The sequence below is a fragment of the Salvelinus namaycush genome, chromosome 37, assembly GCF_016432855.1.
Source record: "Salvelinus namaycush isolate Seneca chromosome 37, SaNama_1.0, whole genome shotgun sequence".
In the NCBI taxonomy this organism is placed as follows: Eukaryota; Metazoa; Chordata; class Actinopteri; order Salmoniformes; family Salmonidae; genus Salvelinus; species Salvelinus namaycush.
Window position 1 is genome coordinate 10,482,101 of NC_052343.1, and position 19,099 is coordinate 10,501,199.

General features: G+C 41.0%; 3 protein-coding genes across 3 annotated transcripts; 2 read left to right on the plus strand and 1 right to left on the minus strand.

The window, feature by feature from the left end:
* Nucleotides 1-908: 908 nt before the first annotated feature.
* LOC120031425 (tetraspanin-13-like) lies at nt 909-4,213 on the minus strand. The gene is made up of 6 exons (XM_038977167.1): nt 3,840-4,213; nt 2,991-3,158; nt 2,501-2,581; nt 2,119-2,232; nt 1,898-2,011; nt 909-1,078 (listed from the first exon to the last, which is right to left on the minus strand). Exons 1-6 carry the CDS (start codon nt 3,900-3,902, stop codon nt 1,004-1,006), a joined length of 615 nt encoding a protein of 204 aa, XP_038833095.1. The 5' UTR covers nt 3,903-4,213; the 3' UTR covers nt 909-1,003.
* A 1,097-nt stretch (nt 4,214-5,310) lies between these two features.
* LOC120031158 (ankyrin repeat and MYND domain-containing protein 2-like) lies at nt 5,311-10,114 on the plus strand. The gene is made up of 10 exons (XM_038976757.1): nt 5,311-5,511; nt 5,989-6,053; nt 6,407-6,545; nt 6,673-6,771; nt 6,982-7,142; nt 7,520-7,734; nt 8,054-8,189; nt 8,588-8,716; nt 8,902-9,031; nt 9,278-10,114. The coding sequence occupies exons 1-10, from the start codon at nt 5,445-5,447 to the stop codon at nt 9,430-9,432; spliced, it is 1,296 nt and encodes a 431-aa protein (XP_038832685.1). The 5' UTR covers nt 5,311-5,444; the 3' UTR covers nt 9,433-10,114.
* Nucleotides 10,115-14,756: 4,642 nt separating this feature from the next.
* LOC120031684 (sclerostin domain-containing protein 1-like) lies at nt 14,757-16,830 on the plus strand. Its single transcript, XM_038977477.1, has 2 exons — nt 14,757-15,023; nt 16,045-16,830. Exons 1-2 carry the CDS (start codon nt 14,816-14,818, stop codon nt 16,491-16,493), a joined length of 657 nt encoding a protein of 218 aa, XP_038833405.1. The 5' UTR covers nt 14,757-14,815; the 3' UTR covers nt 16,494-16,830.
* The last annotated feature ends 2,269 nt before the right edge of the window (nt 16,831-19,099 follow it).

Sequence of the window (19,099 nt, forward strand, 5' to 3'; positions counted from 1 at the left end):
TTCCTGGTTCCTATCCTGTTTGAAAGGCAGGAATGTACCCTAGGCGTGACTAATATGGCACTGAGTTACATATTCTTATGGGTCATAAGACTGCATTGCAACTCACTGTGCTCTATCTAAAGTAGATCTCAGAGGGGGTTGGCCAAATGGGGCAAGGCAAGTTTCTATGCAAACCCCAATGTTCGCTGGAGAACAGTTGAACTAGTGTGAGTTGATGAAGCATTGAAGTCACACTACCCCATTTCCAGTGAAGAAATCACCTCAGTAAATTATTTTCTTCCTGAATCTCATTTTGAGAATTGTATTTTTTGGTTGTGACATTGTCAGTGTGAGTGATAATAGCCTAAACTAGATGTTTAGAAATGGGTTGTAATATGAACTGATACGAAATCAGTTTGTGTAATGCTTGACGCTTTCAGATCTCAAATGAATAGGATGATATGGCCTAACCGTTTAGAAACACAGACAAAAAAAGCTTAATGTTTGTATTGGTGCATGTCCTGTGAAGTGATCAACTCCATCTAAACTTTAGTAGAGTTGAATCTGAAAAAGCTGAATCTGTTGGCATCCCGTGTGACATCTAATACCACCCCCCATATACGCAACAAAGACGGCACTGTGTAGGTACCCAAAGAAAGCCGGGTTTGAAACTGGGAATCCACAGACAGCTTACCAGGAAACATTACGCTCTGCCTGTGCTCTGTTTGCATAAGGTGTGCGTATGACATTTGATCACGACTCCAATCAGTGACCTCAGTCAAATTTAACCTTAAAGTAACTGCTCTCAATTTCAGTGTCCATCACTCAAGATTCAAATTGTTTGTTTTCACTAACTGTCAAAAAACAGTCAATAGTATTAGATATATCAACGCATAGTTATATTATCATAGCAATGGAAATATCTGAATTGGAAACATTAGTCGTAGATAAATCACAGGATCTAAATACAAAAATCTAAATACAAATGCATGACAGTGCAAAGTTGAGTTTATGAACAGGCTAGTTATAGAAATGCACCAGAGTTTGGACGGGAATCCTTCTGATTTCTGTATCTGTGTGTTAGCCACACTCCCAAGATCTGAAATTAGATGGAAAAAAATATGGCTGAATATGCAATTAAATTAATACTAAAGCACAATATACACTGAGTGTACAACACATTAGAACACCTTCCTAATATTGAGTTGCACCCCCTTTTGCCCTCAAAAGCCTCAATTCATTGGGGAATGGACTTTACAAGGTGTGACGTGTTCCACAGGGATGCTGGCCCATGTTGGACTCCAATGTGTCCAAACGTTGCGTCAAGTTGGCTGGATGTCCTGGTGGACCATTCTTGATACACATGGGAAAGTGTTGAGCATGAAAACCCCAGCAGCGTCGCAGTTCTTGACACACTCAAACTGGTGAGCCTGGCACCTACCACCATACCCCATTGAAAGGCACTTAAATATTTTGTCTTGACCATTCATTCCCTGAATGGCACACAATCCATGTCTCAAGGCTTGAAAATCCTTCTTTAACCTGTCTCCCTGTCATCTACACTGATTGAAGTGGATTTAACAAGTGACATCAATAAGGGATCATAGCTTTCACCTGGTCAGTCTGTCATGGAATCAGCAGGTGTTAATAATGTTTTGTACACTCAGTGTAGATATCAATAGATTTGGAATTGTTGAAATCATTTCTGAAGCCAAAAAGTCAAAATCAAAAGTCTAAAATGTAAATGTATATTATGTCAAAGACATAATATAAAACTGCAGACATTAAAAGTCCCCACTACAAAGTGTTCTGTTTTCAGTTCCAATTTACATAGTAAAAGGCTGTGGGATTCCTATGTTACACAGCAAATTCTACCCATTGCCAGTGCATTGCTATGAGGCTACAGCAGGTTGCTAACCTCTGTGAAGCTGAAGAAGCATCCAATCCCACCCACAAAGCGTAAAACCTCCTCAGCATGACTTTGGATGATTGGAGCACAAGGATCGCAGGATAATGGGTTGGAGAAACAGTCCTGTAGTGTGAGGAAGCAAGTAGACAGGACATAATTGAAGGTATATGTCCATCACTATCTGACAAACATGTTGCTCGTTTTTACTGATAACAAGCCAGAGTCTTTACCGCGTCACAGGTGCCATTATAGTTTGGATGGAAGAAGCCACAGCAGTTTAGAGTTTTCTCCACATCCTTCTGAGTCGCCTCGGACTTGTTCCAGCCCACCTCTAGGAGTTCTTTCTAAAGTGGGGGAAATGGATGAAGCAGTGCAGGGAGATTTGAATTCTGTGACCAGAGCCTCATTCAGCATGTCTTCAATCAGAGTGCTTCTTTGAGATCAACTGGAAATTATTCACACTTTCCATTTATGTTGTGCCTTATCCATTTGTTAAATATCTAATACAGGACACAGAAGGAAAGTATGAATGAATCTCCAGTATTTATTTAAGGTGTTCTACAGATGAAGTGGTCATGAATCACATTATACACATAATATTTTGTCACGTACCTGCTGCTCTTTATTGATAGCCAGACATGCGGCAGACACTGACAGCTGCACCATGAACACCAGGAACAGGATAATCATGTACTGAGGCCAACTAAGGAAGCTCACATGTGACAACCCTCTGGAAACAAACTAGGCAACGCTAGGCTGTGTATTTGAAAGAGAATTGTTCATAAAGTGAGAAAATAGCAGTTAAGAATAGTCTGGGTACACATTGAGACTAAGATCCTCTAGTATACAACTCCTCTGTTTCAGTAGGTCTTGTGTTGTAGTTTGTATTCACTTAACTATGTAATGATAGGGGACATGAATAAAAACATTACAACCACAAAAAAACAATCATATCACATGAAGGTGATAAAAAGTGAGTGGATCTAGGATCAGCTTCCCTTCCCCAATCCTAATCTTAACCATTAGTTGGGAAAATGCAAAAAAACATGACCGAAGTTCAGTGTCTAGGGGCAACTTCACCCTACTCCTGATTGAAGGATACAAAGAACAGCAGGACCTGGTGGTGCATCAGGGCTCCACAGAGGCCCACGAAGGCCACAAATAACAGGAAGATGCCCACGCCAATGACTCCAGCCACCACCCGAATACTGGAGACCAGGCCAAACCATTTACCCCAAGCAGCTACGCCAATCAGCAGCAAGCTCACCATCTGAAGACCAAGCACAATACAAAGTGACGACAGAAGTCCACTAGGAACGGAAAAGCACTTAAAAGGACACTTCATGCTGATTTCTTTGATGTGGGCAAAGTCAACACCATCTCATATTTAGGCTACAACCTTCAGGTTGATTAAAGTCTTTAGACAGATGTTAAGATGAAATAAATAGATACATTTAATACAATATGTATTAAGACATTTAGAAAGTAACACATTAAGTATTTTGATTATATTATACATGAATTGCATGACGATAATTTATCACACTATACAGATATGGTTTAGACAAGTAGTTCCCAACCTTTCTCGGTTACTGTACCACCAACATAAATTTGCTCTGCCTGAGTAACCCTGAAGTAATCCCATAAGTACATTTTACAAGTAGGCTTATGGTATCATGAGGCTTCTTAAATATCCCCAGAGGTCCTAGTACCCCTGGTTGGGAACCAATAGTTTAGACTTTGCATTAACTGAGAGACATTGTGGCAACTGTTTGGAATGTAGCCTACTATCATTTTGATAGGTGTCACAACGACTTAATTTGCATGATAGCCTTCTTGCCCTGGCTATATCATTCTTGACTAGAATCATGTTGGCTTTAGTACTTTCATTAATAGCCTATCATCAAAAACAATTCGTACCCCTATGGAAACATCTATGCGTGGTACTTACAACATAAAGTATGTTCAGAGCGCATAGGGACTTCTTCGTGCAAACAAATCCTCCGCAAACCATTGTCGATATTCGTTTTTTATCCTCTCGAACAAAGCAATTATCAGACTCAAATGTATCCGAGTTGGAAAAGTAAGAAGTCTTATCATTGAATGAAAAACACTGACTGTGGCGTTTTACAGGTGTGTAGGATTCCAAGGAGGGACAAGTCCAGGGAAATAGGTTTTCAATTTACCTGATTGGTCGTCTTGAAATGATGACTTCACATATGCAAATGCAGCTAAAGAAATGTGTGATGGCTGAGCCAAGTGATTACCTAAGTGTTATTTTAATCACCAGATACTGTGTATGTTTATTTATTATCATTTATTTAACTAGGAAAGTCAGTTAAGAACAAATTCTTATTTACAATGACAGTCCTAACCTGGTCAAACCCGAACGACGCTGGGCCAATTGTGCGCTGCCCTATGGGACTCACAATCACGGCCAGGTTGTGGTACAGCCTGGAATCGAACCAGGGTCTGTAGTGACACCTCTAGCACTGAGACGCAGTGCCTTTTAGACCGCTGCGCCACTCTGGAGGTTTACTAGGACTAGGCTGCACTGTAAGACATTTCACATAAAATATTCCCTTACGAAGAAAGATTGACATCAGAGTGCAGTATGCTGCAAATACTATGTCCAAAAATAGATAATTTTTTTTACTGCAGTAATTTTGCAGTGTAACTGCAGTTAGAGTGCAGTATAACTGCAGTTCAACTGCAGTACACTACAGTTATTCTGTAATTACTGCTCCAAAATACCACAGTGGACTGCAGTTACTGCACTTTTACTGTCGTTTCAAAACTGAAATCTATTTGTGTAGGGTAAACCCCTACAAAAACATTGCAGTTTTTAAACTGTTCGCCGTAAAAAAAAAAAAAAAAACTATTTTTGATGAGGAAAAATACTTTTGAAACAATGGGAGCATATAATGACTGGTTATGACACTAATGAATCTTTAACCTTTATCCTCTAATTTGGACATTGATAAACAACACTATTGCTTTTCAATAAAACACCTTAATATTTGTTATTCAAGTTATGAAAGTGTACTCGTGCTTAAGGATAAATGTGATGAATTATACCTCACTAAAACATATTGAAGAACACTGACGGCTAGAGGAACAATGTATAAAATACGTACAGTCTAAGCCCTTCAACATATCAAGAATGAACTTTCTAGATTTCCGTGGAACTGCTAACAAATGTTGAAAAGGGGGGAGAATGGGCTTTGAAAGCGGTTCGTATTATGATAAATAATTAAGGTGTTGACATTTTGTATACTGCAATAATATCTATACATATTATTTACTTTCTGTGTTAATGTCTTCAATGGAAGAGAAAAAGTTGAATGAATTAATATGAATTTCAATGCCCACCCCTGTACTAAACACGTGGTACAGTCTGAAAACACCAGTTTAACCCCAACAGCCAGCAAGAAATCTTCAGAATGAAAACCAAACAACGTGATAGTCTATAATTTAGTTTCACTCATAATTATCCATATTTGTCTTATTTCGTTGACTGGTTTTTTTTTTTTTTTTACACACAATTATAGCCAATATGTCAGCCCCGAAGAAGGGAGATCTATCTTGCACCGAGAGGGAATTATTCGTAGTTATTGCTGCAGGTAAATCCTCTTTACTTTAATGCTAATGCTAGTTAGCTAGACAGTACGCTTGTTACTGTAGTCTAGATAAGATATCTGAGATTGCTGTACGATTTCACATTTAACTAGTACGTTATGTAATGGGTTAAATTATGTTTCTAATGATGGTGACTATATGGCTAACTTGATAGCTCAATCCAGCAAGTTGCATTGGAAGGAAACTTGCTAACTACTGTAGCTAGCTAGCCAAGCTAGTACAGATAGTTATAAAAAATCTCTAATCTGCTAGCGTTAGTATTGTACAGTACTACTAGACGTTATGTTAGCTAGCTGCCAGTTCATGAAATAGCTGAAACAGTTTTCTAGACAAGACAACTGTTGGTTGTTTCAAGCCTTGGTTAACTTGTGGCAGTGTTCATAACTTTCAATGCAATACAATCCCTTGAAGGTACAGCATGCATGTACAAGTAATGATTGACCTTTGATGCTTTTTCTCAGGAAATGTTCAAGAAGCCTCAAGATTATTGGGCTGCAAGGATGTCAGAGTCAACTGTTTGGATGAGGTTCGGTTTTTCAACGATGTTCTATTGTAACATTCGTTTTTGATTGATTTATGCTCCTTATAATTTGTCTGCAAACTGGACAGTAAGGAAACCACAGGCAGCATGTCTCTTTTTGTTTCATAACATTGCCTATGTCTTCTCCTCAAGAGGCAGGCAGTCCAGTCCAGGCACTCCACAGTTTAGCAAAGGCTATTTTCCACAACCTCATTGTCCTGTATTGTGCACTCTACAATGCTGTACAATGAGGAATATTTATATGTAGATTTAATTCAGCATCATTTGTCTATAATAGGCTAATTAAATGATGCATATCTACAACATACACTACTGACAGTTCTGTTTCTCCTCCTCAGAATGGGATGACTCCCCTCATGCACGCTGCATACAAGGGCAAGGTGGATATGTGCAAGCTGCTACTGCAACATGGGGCAGATGTGAACTGTAATGAACACGAGCATGGATACACGGCACTAATGTTCGCTGGGCTATCAGGTAGGCATATTTTCTCACTGTTCATATTGCTGAGAAAGGATATCCCTGTGTAGATCAGGGTGCCCCATGTTGAATTCATTAATTTGACTGTGTGCGGTAACTCTTTTCTCCCCGCCTTGCCATCTAGGTAAGACTGATATCACCTGGATGATGTTAGATGCAGGAGCGGAGACAGATGTGGTCAACTCCGTCGGGCGAACAGCATCTCAGATGGCTGCGTTTGTCGGTAAGTACAGTAAGGATATCACACATAACAGGAAGTGTATGTGATGTCTGTGACGTAGAATAAACTTGAATGACTCCATATTGGCATTGCCACCCTTTATTCTGATCGTGTTCATTAGGGCACATTCTGTTTGGAGCCTTATGAATGCAACCTCTGTCACAGTGAGACATGGGAACTTGTTTCTCACCCAGGTGTATCTCCTCTCCCCAGGGCAGCACGACTGTGTGACGGTGATCAACAACTTCTTCTCGCGGGCCAAGCTGGAGTATTACACCATACGTCAGGGGCTGGAGAAGGAGCCCAAGCTGCCCCCCAAACTGGCAGGGCCCCTCCACAAGATCATCATGAGCACCAACCTCAACCCCGTCAAGGTAAATACCACCACCGCTGTCTCTGGGCCACAATATGAAATAGTGGGTTTGGAGTGAGATATTAAGTGATGCATATTTGATCAAAGCAATGTGTACACCAGACCACTCAGACCAGCAAGGATATCAGGCAAAAAAAAAGTAAGCAGACCTTTTCCGACTAAAGACAAGTCGGTTGGAGAACTGTAAAAGGCAAAACACAAAGACAGACCACCACCAATATAACCCTATCTGTGTGTTATGTCACCTTTTTATAAATCATAGCTTTTTGGGGAATAGTGGGTTATGTGACCTTTGGCAATCCATCCTACATATGGAGCTGTTATGTCACCCTTTTATAGTGAATGAGAACCCCCCCCTTCTCTGTCTGTCTCTCTCAGATGGTGCTTCTGGTGAAGGAGAACCCGGTGCTGGCTGAGGTGGAGGCCCTGGAGAAGTGCCGGCGGGTGATGGAGCTGATCTGTGAGAAATGTGTGAAGCAGCAGGACATGAACGAGGTGCTGGCCTTGAAGATGCACTACATTAGCTGTGTGCTGCAGAAGTGTGCCTCCTTCCTCAAGGAGCGCGACGACAAGCTGGAAGGACTCATCAAGAGGTGAGCGAGGGGGTTGGACTGTATGGGCTGGTTTCCCAGACATGCGTAGAGTAAACACATTTGAACATGTAAATACATATGGGGCTGGTTTCCCGGACATTGTTATTACTATTTATAGATATTTTTTATTAAACTGGACGGACAGAGGATGTCAATGCAAAAAGTCTGTAAGATAAGGAAGAAATTGCTATGAAATGCATATATCTGGCTGCACTGATGATGTGTAGAAATACTCTGACACACTAAATCTGTTTTTGATTGTTATATGTACTGTATTGCAATGCATACAACCCCAGATGTCATTGCTGTCCCCATACAGCTTGTTGAAGGGCCGGGACAGTGACGGCTTCCCGCTGTTCCAGGAGAAGTTCATCAGAGAGTGCATCCGCAAGTTCCCCTACTGCGACGCCACACTGCTGCAGCAGCTGGTCCGAAGTATCGCTCCCGTGGAGATTGTGAGTCAATCAGTCATCAATCAAATTGATTTATGAAGCCTCTTTTCCCATCAATATTTGTCACAAAGTGCTTTTACAGTCATGCTCTCTCTCGTGATGTCTGTCTGTATTTAATATAGACTCATTTTGCAACGTCAGTTTGAGTGAAGCACCACTCGTAATAGTTTCATGTTATGGGCTTAATAACCTTTTCAACGTTTATACTGTTAGGCCCAGTTTCCCAGACAATGATTAAGCTTAGTCATGGACTAAAAAGCATGCTCAATGAGGAAATCCCTTTAAAATACCTTTTTAGGTCAAGACTAGGCTTAATCTTTGACCATTAGTGTCATTTTGTACTGTATATCTTGTGTATATTTAGAATTTTGTCTCACATTTCCCCTTTCTGTCCTGGTCAGGGTAACGATCCTACAGCCATCTCAGTTTTGACCCAGGCTATAACAGGACAGGTGGGCTTCATGGATGCGGAGTTCTGTACCACCTGTGGGGAGAAGGGAGCAGAGAAGAGATGCTCCATCTGTAAAATGGTAGGCACAATGCGCGTTTCTACGGTAACTCATATCAATACAGTCAAATGCTATATTCATATGTCCACTGTCATCATTCATAGACCTGCAATAGCAATGGTCAATCTGTCATTATGTATCCTTGCATCCGATGCATGGGCCTCTCTTCTTACCCAACACATGCAACGTTTTTTGTGTTCCTATAGGTGATTTACTGTGCCCCAGCCTGCCAGAAAATGCACTGGTTCACCCATAAGAAGGTCTGCAAGCAGCTTCAGGAGCAGAGAGAAAAGCACGAGGCAGAGTCAGCCAAGCTGATGGAGCGACAGAGGAAAGGTATTGGAGAAATATTCTTGAGCCGTACATTTTCATGTCCCCTCTTGTTTAATTTGTATATGTCTCATTGTAATTTTAAGTGACCAAGGATGACATGAAACACCTACTGTACATTGGTTACGAAACGATGCTTGGTTTTGAATAGGATGCTTCAGCTTCAAAAGTGGTAGTTAGGTTAAATCGTCTTTCCATTGCGTCGGGTTACAAGGCATCATGTTAACAGTGGGCTCCTTATGTGTTTCTCAGAGCAGAGCCAGGCGCTAGAGTCGGCGACAGGCTCCATGCAGGACCTCTCAGTAGGACCCAATGAAGACTCTCCGTCTTCCCCGTCAACCTCTGACAACCAAGCAGACCCCCCTCCCCCCAGCCCTGTCTCCACCACTCCAGCCACAGAGAACTGAAGGAGGTCTGTAAGGGACGTCCGACACAGGTGCACAATGCCTATACACCCTGCTGTCTCCCCTACTACAGGTCTACACTGTTGTCCTAGAAGGTCTAAGGGAGGCCTGCCGTGTAAGGCCCAACAGTTAACCTGGGGATGAAGTACGCAGGAGCTTCATACAAGCTTAAGGCCTGAACCCATGGGAAAGGATCCCTTATTTATTGATGATCTGACATTGTTTTCCACCAAAGCAATGCAACACTATTGCACACGATGGAAGAAGGGTTAGGGTCACGAGTGTCTATGCTTTTTGAATTTTTATTCCATGTTTTTTTTTCATCATTCATGTCCAATGTTAAATTGTACACTAATATAATTATGTCGGTGGTTTTTGTTCAAGAATAATGGAAAGTGCTTCAGGGAGTGTGATGTAAAGAAGAAGTAGTAGTAGATTTAATTGGTATTCTGTTTGTTCATGTCCTTAATTTCCCTAGTTAATAGATAAAGGACATTGTTTCCAAACATACAGTAAAGTGGCTTGAATTGGCCAAGAACAAAATTATTTTTAAGTTACTGTAACCTGAAAAGGCAATTTGGCAAATCCCTCTAACAATGTGGCTTTTTTTTGTTGAACACTGATGTTTCGAAGATGTCAAATGACTGTGATTGCAATACACCAGAATAAACACCACAGTACTGTCTCTGTGCTTTTGATTGTATGACAGATTACTCATCTGGGTGTCAGTCTGTTTGTATCAGTCATGCCAAACCTTGCCACTCCTTGTCATGCCAAACAATGTTTCGTATGACACCGCGTTGACATGATGGCACAAACAGATCTGGGATCAGGCTAAGACTAGACTCCACTCACATGGGAAATGTGCTTAACGTAGACCAGTGAGGATTCAGACTCCCAGAGTTCTTCCTCCAGGTCATCATGTACTGTGTAACATTGACCTGGGGTGTCTGTTTGTTGTGTGGTAGTAATGAGAAAACTGATTCTGATCTGAGGTTCCTCCCCTGGGATCTTCTCCTCCAATGCATTTTGAGAAGAAGCCAAGGAGAGAGGACATGAAGAATCAGTTAAATACAATTGAGATTCACCCCTCTTGTTTTTGGTGCAGTTATCCGAACATGACAGTGAGGATGTTGGCCCCTGGCTGGTTCCATTCCCCCAGCGGTGGAAATTGCCTTCCAGTCCACAGTGGAGAACTGCATGATGGATCTCTGCATGGGTCTGTGCACACTGGGATCTGCTATCTCACCGAATGGGCTCCTGGGCAGAGATAAGCGTCACAGAGAAGCGCATATAAATAGACATTGAGAACGTTTAATACTTTAGGAGTCATACATTCAATTGTAACATTGCAGAATTTGTATCAAGAGATAATCACCCATATCCCTTATTTGTGACTTACTTTAAATGTTGTCTTGATCCATAGTGAACTGCAAGTCAGATGAAAATTATCAAATTGATTGCATATTTTCTCAATTTTCAAGTCAATAGATTAAAAAAGCTGGTGAATTGCAATATAAGGCAAATGCTCTTCTTCTTTGGTACAGTATTTTACCTTGAGCAAGGTGTCATCCCTCCTCATAGATGCCAGTCTCTCTACTGGCAGGAGTCTCTGCCCGGCTGCCAACTGGGGGACACAATGGTGTTCTATACTAAACGGCTGTAATGAACTGTTCCTCTCCTCCTGCTTCATCTCTGTCAACCGGGAATCACTTTAGGTTCAACAAGGATCCCAGACTTGACACAGCAATGTATTGTAACAGTTTCACTAGTTAGTTGCTTATTTTCCAATTTTTGGAATATGATTTCAATATTTGTTGACATACCTCTTCTATCCAATAACTTCACTGATAGCAAGTTATGGACCACATATTGACGATGTCCGGTCTGTTGTGAGTAGCGATTCAGGGAAAAAAGCTGCAAAAGCAATTGTCAAACAAGTTTTCATCTACAATACTGTGTCAAATCTAAAGGAGGCTGGTGGGGGGACCTATAGGAGGATGGGTTCATTGTAATGAATGGAATGGTATCAAACATATGGAAACCACGTTTGACTCTGTTCCATTCCAACCATTAAATTGAGCCCGTCTTCTTATACCTCCCCCCACCAGCCTCCACTGGTCATATCTGTTGTTCCTCACATAACCATGTCAAATGTGAGGGACTTAGACTGTACAGTATCAGTGGAATCCCTATTCACTCACTGGCAGTGTGGAGATGCTGCAAGTTCCTCAACTCAGCCACGCAGTCCTCCAGCCTCTTCATCTGGTGTTTGTGCAGAAGAAGAACCCAATGGCAGGTTAGGTGTCCCAGGGCATCTAGGAATGGAAAACATACAGTAAAGACAGTAGCCTGGGTGCCAGCCTGTTTCTGCTCTCTTAACAACTCCATGTGAAATTGTCATGCCAAACTTGGCTTGACAATGACAGCAATGGACTTGGCAAGAGCACAAACAGATCTGGGAACAGTCTATAAACAGGACAGGCATGTGTGCACTTGAGGATGGAAAACACAGATCCACAACAAGACAAACTCAGACAGAGAACATGCAATGCAATGTTATAGCATATGCTTAGGAAAATAAAGATGGTACTATTTGCCTGAAATATGTTATTTTATTATTTTGGAGCTAAAGTTCTGTTATGCAACAGTTGAGGGAATGGTAGGAGAGTTCGGTAATTTGAAACATTTACAGGACATTATGAATTGGAAATGTGAAAATATTTTTTTTACTTTCTTGGCTATTCTGATATGATATGCCTAGTGTTTGATTGTCACACATTCCCACATTTAATATAACTGTATGCAGTATCATTATCTGTTTGTGATGTTGGCTACAGTACCTTGTTAAGTATCTCAGCATGGAGAATCTTGAAAAGTCTGGAATATTGACGAGTCCTCTACAATCACATTTTGTTAATTTGCATTCTGTGCATTTTATATAACATAATACTGGCATATACTGACATGATTGGTATTTTCCAACAAATTATAATTTACAGGTCACATCACGTCCACAGCCTTGCAGTGAATAGGGCCTCATTTGAAATACTTAAGTTATTGATTCCATAGTTATAAGTTATGATAAGACTACTTTTTGGCAAGGTAAAGTTGACAGACATCAATGTCCCTCATGATTCCATATTTCTGGAGAGCATCATGAAGGCCCTGTAGGAATATGCAGTGAAATTCTAAATATCATTACATCTTCAAAATACTTGAGCAATCTTTTAGGTAAGATAAATGAAGTATAGTAATTCAGACAGGTCTATCACATATGAAGGACAAACCAAACCAACCACCCTACTAGATCTACCTGGAGCCAGGAAACCCTTGTTTAAATTTTTTGTCATAACAAACAAAGAAATCTGTTCTCTTGCCTCATCCTCAGATTGCACAGGTTTCTGAAATGTATATTTTTTTTTGGGGGGGGGGAGGGGCAGGAGGCAATAATTTATAGATTTTGTTATAATGTGAGGCTAAATGATAACATTCATGATATTTTATTATTTATTATTATTATTTTAACATTCATGATATGACATTATTACTCATGCTGCAATTCAGTTCCTTCGACAATGGCAACGACTGGTCAGTAGATGGCATACTATCTCTACCTAGTGTATTGACTGAAGGGTGACAAAGGTTTCCCTGTATTGCATGCATTTATTTCATTACATTATCGTGGGCCTATTACTGAATTGTAGCCCAAGTTCACAATTCTATTCTCCACAGTAAACTGGGATATTTCACAATTTTGACATAATAGTTCATTTCAATTATAATATACAATTGTGAAAATGAAATCAGTACCTTGAATCTGGTGGCTAAAGGCAAACCGGGAACAGCTCTCTCTAGAATAAGACACAAATCCATTGTCTGCATTTACACAGTGGGCTTCCTTGGGGATTCATAGTGAATTCTACACACCCATGAACTTTATCTCTTGGCTTTGTTCCCATGTTATGCATTCCTTTTGTCCCTCTCTAGTCCCACTGCCCCCCCCCCCCCCCCTATTACCACATGAGGGTCCTTCCTGCTAATACACACACTCCTGTCATGTTGCTTGTCGATATGTTAATAACTCACTGTGTGTGTGCGCATATTTGTGCGTGCAGGAATGTGTGTGGGATTGTGTACCTGTCCCTTTACTTCCCACAGGATTCTGTCACCTGATCTACTCCTATATGTCACCGTCTCCATGGTCTGGACACATACAGAGGGGCTATCTCAGCTTTCTGCCTATTTAAATGGGAGAAACATGACAGTGGTATATCGTATGAACTTCTGCATCATTCACCCCATCACCTAAAGGACTGTAGACGGGAAAGCCATCCATGTATTACTAGTCTCCTGGGATAAAATGGTTTGATTGTCTTTATTTTGTGGCGGAAGTGAGGTCGGTGAAAGAGCTTTTTAGTGAAATATGCCTTGCATTAAAGTAAAAAGAGAGAAGGTCGTTGGTTACAAAACCAACAATAGTACAAACAATATATTATTCCTTCACCTTTACATGTATTCAGGCAGATATTATATCACAAGATACAGTCATCTGCTTTGTTTTCAATGCTTTGTGGTATTCTACACAGGAGGAAGGAGGGCCCTACATTTAAGGTTCATATGATAATGACACTGAACAAAAGTGTATCAGATTTCATTCACATGAGCAACAATTAGTGTCTATGTGTGACACTTCTTTTCAAATCTGGAAGACAAGGCTGAAGTGAATGCTCCCACAGAAGTAATTATATCTCTCCTTGCCATGGGTTGCGCACACACAAAGACTCCAGTTAGTCTAGGCACTCCAATCATTAGGTATAAAAATGACAAGGGATTGAGAGGTCGAGAGGAAGAGAATGACAGAGACCGAAAGCAAATTACACAGACCGTATCAGCTTTCATTTTTGAATTAAGAGAATAGGTGAGACTGCATGTCAGAACATGGAAGATGATTAAATGAGGGAATATATAAAAATAAAAAAAACATTTAACAGAAGAAGAACACATTATTGCAGAGACCAAAAGTGGAGGTTCTTCTATTATTTTGAATAGATTAAATGTGATGAATAGATTGCGATTTGAAGAAGCAAAAATGACTCAATAGCACCAAATCCCATCAATTGGAGAGACAGGAACAGGATCACTCCAGATGTTGTACACGCGCTGGCTCTGTAGCGCACAGACAAATGGGCGTGGTTATTCAGTTACGCCCAGCCTTCAGTCAAAAGATCCCATGATGTGCACCTGAGCGGTTGCCAAAACAAGACTCGGGCAGGCCTATATAAAACAAGCTCAGAACGTAGTATCTCTGCCGCAGACATCAGAGGCACAGAATCAATTTACCTGACACGGGATCTGCTTATTCCCTAAATCCCCAGAAGCAAATATGCACTTGAGCCCATGCAAGTCGTGCCACCTTGTATTCTTGTTTTGTATTCTTGTGAGGAGTTGCCAGGCGTTCAATAATGATGCTACGGAGATCCTATACTCGCACGTGGGTACTCCTGTGCAGGATGCCCCGAGCAATGTCTCTTTAAATCGGGCAAGAAACGGTGGGAGAGGCGCGGGAAATACTGCTGGGAACGATAGAGTTGGTGAGTATTGTTCAGTATTCTTTCTCAAAACATTGAGAAATTGTACTTTAACTATTTTCCTTTTTTAAAAATTAAATGTTTTATTTCAAGACAAATGCATAGACATATTTTTTCCAGCGCAAGCAGGTTTATAGCGGCTTCTACAATTAGGTTGATGAGATGGTGTTCTCTAAATTATATTTGAAATGAATATGCTACATTCTTAATGTAAAAATGTAACTGCTAAAATTACATGATCAGCTCTGGTCAGTAGCTAAGTAGTGACACTCCAGAGACAGTATCAGATGCCCCCACTGAGTGAGACCAGGCAAAGCTTGGCACAATGATCTTCAATACACACACATATATATATATATACACACACACACACTCCTGGCAGGTGTCCAAGCAGGGCAGCAGAGATGAGTCACCCAGGGCAGCCAGGCTAGTGTTTGGGGAGTGATCGTGTGTCAGCGCCACTGGAGGCGTGTTCCTATACACAGGAAGTCTGTGATTGTGGCACTGTTTGACTTGAGCTCTCTCAGGACCCCAAGCATGAAGGAGAGAAAGGGAGCCTCTCCTCTCTTCATTCATCAAACTCTGTCATAGAGAAGGGGGCACATTGTCACAGAGGTGTATGGCAGTCTGTGAATGGGGCCCTGGCTTGGATTACAGGGTGAGTGAGGAACTGTAGCCTGGAGCAGAACAGTGCTGACAGTCCTACCAGTTGCCCGCTGATAATCCTATAGGAAAGCCAGCTCCATTGACATAGCTCAGAACTCTAAAGCCCTTCCTCTCATGCAAGAGCAATGCACCATTTCCTCTCTACAAGCCAGTAACCGGTATAGGTTTACAGTCTGTGCCAAAAACCTCCAAATGAACCAAATAGATGGCTGTGTTTGTAAGGTTTTCTGATCAAAACCCTTTATGTTACCTGCAGTAGGATTCAAAGTGAAACCAAATAGTTTGTGGCCACAAAAGGACATTTTTAATCTTCAAAATGGTTTGATTCTCATCGTTTTTCTGTTTCTCTCTTTCGCAGACCAGAGAAGCCAAGTTGGCTGTAGAGAGCTGAGGTCCACCAAGTACATCTCTGATGGCCAATGCACAAGCATCAACCCCATAAAGGAGCTAGTATGTGCTGGCGAGTGCCTCCCCGCTCAGATGCTTCCCAACTGGATCGGCGGCGGCTACGGCAGAAAGTTCTGGAGCCGGAGGAACAGTCAGGACTGGCGCTGCGTCAACGACAAGACGCGCACCCAACGCATCCAGCTGCAGTGCCAGGATGGCAGTACAAGAACGTACAAAATCACCGTGGTCACCTCGTGCAAGTGTAAGAGGTACTCCCGGCAACACAACGAGTCGAGCCATATGAAGTTTGAGGAGCCTGCCTTGTCTCGGCCCCAGCTTCTCCACAAACACAAAGCCAAAGCCAAAAGGAGGCTAGGGAAGATTAAGCTAAATGAGAATTGGCATGAAGCAGAGCCCTAAGGCAGGACTGCAGAATGCCTCAGTGACTGTGGTCTTGGATTATCTCTTTATTGGGACTGGCTTGTTGTGAGGAGGACCACTGAAAGTGACTTTGTAAAAGCGAATGGCATTGGTTGCTTGCTACATCTGAGGACCAATGGGCACCATTGAGTCATTAGCTAATAAGATGAAATGAACCTAAATGGGGTCATCATGACCAATAGAACTGTCTGGAACTTTAAGATAACTCGCATCATTTAAGTTCTTGTATGACAATGTAAACCTGCTCTTAACTCCATTATAGAAACAGTTTTACAGCCAATATAATGTAATAAAATAAGCTCTGCATGAAAAGGGATTCCCAACACAAAAGCACCACAAATACACAAAACAATGTAAATATGTGTACATATATAATATCACATGTCCTCTGAAGTATAACATATGTATAAATGTTTTCTATAAGATGTATATGATGTAATATATGTTGTATTGCTATTCATTTGATAAACCTTTTAATATGCATCACACATATTTTGCAAAAAATCTGTCATTGCTCATGCTTTCATTTGATTAAATAAAAAATGTTAACACAAATGTCCCCTTATTGTATGTTGATTCTTACTTTAGAGACCTAATTTACCACTTTTAAAATAGACTATTACCCAGTATTATTTTTTTGCATACTTTATTGATGTTCCCACTGCAATTATTTTATGTCCTAGGGCCATTTTTAAGTTCTTGTTTCATTGATGTAAATCCATGTCCTGTGGCAGGCTACTTACACATAGTAATTTAGTTTTAAACATATCTTGGGTGGCAGCGCATGTCGACCACCTACAAATATGTAGGCCTACCCCAAATTGTTCTATGGAACACTAGATGGCATTTCAATGTTGAAGCATGTACAGTTGAAGTCGGAAGTTTACATACACCTTAGCCAAATACATTTAAACTCAGTTTTTCACAATTCCTGACATTTAATTCTAGTAAAAATTCCCTGTCTTAGATCAGTTATTACCACTTTATTTTAAGAATGTGAAATGTCAGAATAATTGTGATTTATTTCAGCTTTTATTTCTTTCATCACATTCCCAGTGGGTCAGAAGTTTACATACACTCAATTCGTATTTGGTAGCATTGCCTTTAAATTGTTTCACTTGGGTCAAACGTTTCGGGTAGCCTTCCACAAGCTTCCCACAATAAGTTGGGTGAATTTCGGCCCATTCCTCCTGACAGAGCTGGTGTAACTGGGTCAGGTTTGTAGGCCTCTTTGCTCGCACCCGCTTTTTCAGTTTCTATAGGATTGAGGTCAGGGCATTGTGATGGCCACTCCAATACGTTTACTTTGTTGTCCTTAAGCCGTTTGGCCACAACTTTGGAAGTATGCTTGGGGTGATTGTCCATTTGGAAGACCCATTTGCGACCAAGCTTTAACTTCCTGACTGATGTCTTGATGTTGCTTCAGAATATATCCACATAATTTTTCTTCATGATGCCATCTATTTTGTGAAGTGCACTAGTCCCTCCTGCAGCAAAGCACCCCCACAACATGATGCTGCCACTCCCGTTCTTCACGGTTGGGAATGTGTTCTTCGGCTTGCAAGCCTCTTTTTCCTCCAAAAATAACGATGGTCATTATGGCCAAACAGTTCTATTTTTGTTTCATCAGACCAGAGGACATTTCTCCAAAAAGTACAATCTTTGTCCCCATGTGCAGTTGCAATCCGTAGTCTGGCTTTTTTATGGCGGTTTTGGAGCAGTGGCTTCTTCCTTGCTGAGCAGCCTTTCAGGTTATGTCGATATAGGACTCGTTTTACTGTGGATATAGATACTTTTGTACCTGTTTCCTTCAGCATCTTCACAAGGTCCTTTGCTGTTGTTCTGGGATTGATTTGCACTTTTCGTACCAAAGTGCATTCATCTCTAGGAGACAGAACGCGTCTCCTTCCTGAGTGGTTTGACGGCTGCGTGGTCCCGTGGTGTTTATACTTGCGTACTATTGTTTGTACAGATGAATGTGGTACCTTCAGGCATTTGGAAATTGCTCCCAAGGATGAACCAGACTTGTGGACGTCTACAATTTTTTTCTGAGGTCTTGGCTGATTTCTTTTCATTTTCCCAGGATGTCAAGCAAAGAGGCACTGAGTTTGAAGGTAGGCCTTGAAATACATCCACAGGTACACCTCCAATTGACTCAAATGATGTCAATTAGCCTATCAGAAGCTTCTAAAGACATGACATAATTTTCTGGAATTTTCCAAGCTGTTTAAAGGCACAGTCAACTACTGGAATTGTGATACAGTGAACTATAAGTGAAATAATCTGTCTGTAAACAATTGTTGGAAAAATGACTTGTGTCATGCACAAAGTAGATGTCCTAACCGACTTTCCAAAACTATAGTTTCTTAACAAGAAATTTGTGGAGTAGTTGAAATCGAGTTTTAATGACTCCAACCTAAGTGTATGTAAACTTCTGACTTCAACTGTAGGTGGAGTAATCCCATATCGTATAGGCCTATACATACAATTATCATATCACACTAGTTGTACAGTTGCACCAGATCAAGCAAGCTTGAATAAATGAATATGCAAAAGGTAGCCTGGAAGTTAAGAGTTTTGAGCCA

Coding starts and splice junctions, on each gene's coding strand:
- LOC120031425 (XM_038977167.1), bottom strand. CDS start 3,902: ATGGTTTGCGGAGGATTTGTTTGCACGAAGAAGTCCCTATGCGCTCTG. Junction 2,233..2,500: donor CTATCAATAAAGAGCAGCAG/GTACGTGACAAA, acceptor CCCCCACTTTAG/AAAGAACTCCTAGAGGTGGG. Junction 1,079..1,897: donor GCTTCTTCAGCTTCACAGAG/GTTAGCAACCTG, acceptor ATCTAATTTCAG/ATCTTGGGAGTGTGGCTAAC.
- LOC120031158 (XM_038976757.1), top strand. CDS start 5,445: ATGTCAGCCCCGAAGAAGGGAGATCTATCTTGCACCGAGAGGGAATTA. Junction 6,546..6,672: donor AATGTTCGCTGGGCTATCAG/GTAGGCATATTT, acceptor CTTGCCATCTAG/GTAAGACTGATATCACCTGG. Junction 9,032..9,277: donor GATGGAGCGACAGAGGAAAG/GTATTGGAGAAA, acceptor TGTGTTTCTCAG/AGCAGAGCCAGGCGCTAGAG.
- LOC120031684 (XM_038977477.1), top strand. CDS start 14,816: ATGCACTTGAGCCCATGCAAGTCGTGCCACCTTGTATTCTTGTTTTGT. Junction 15,024..16,044: donor TGCTGGGAACGATAGAGTTG/GTGAGTATTGTT, acceptor TCTCTTTCGCAG/ACCAGAGAAGCCAAGTTGGC.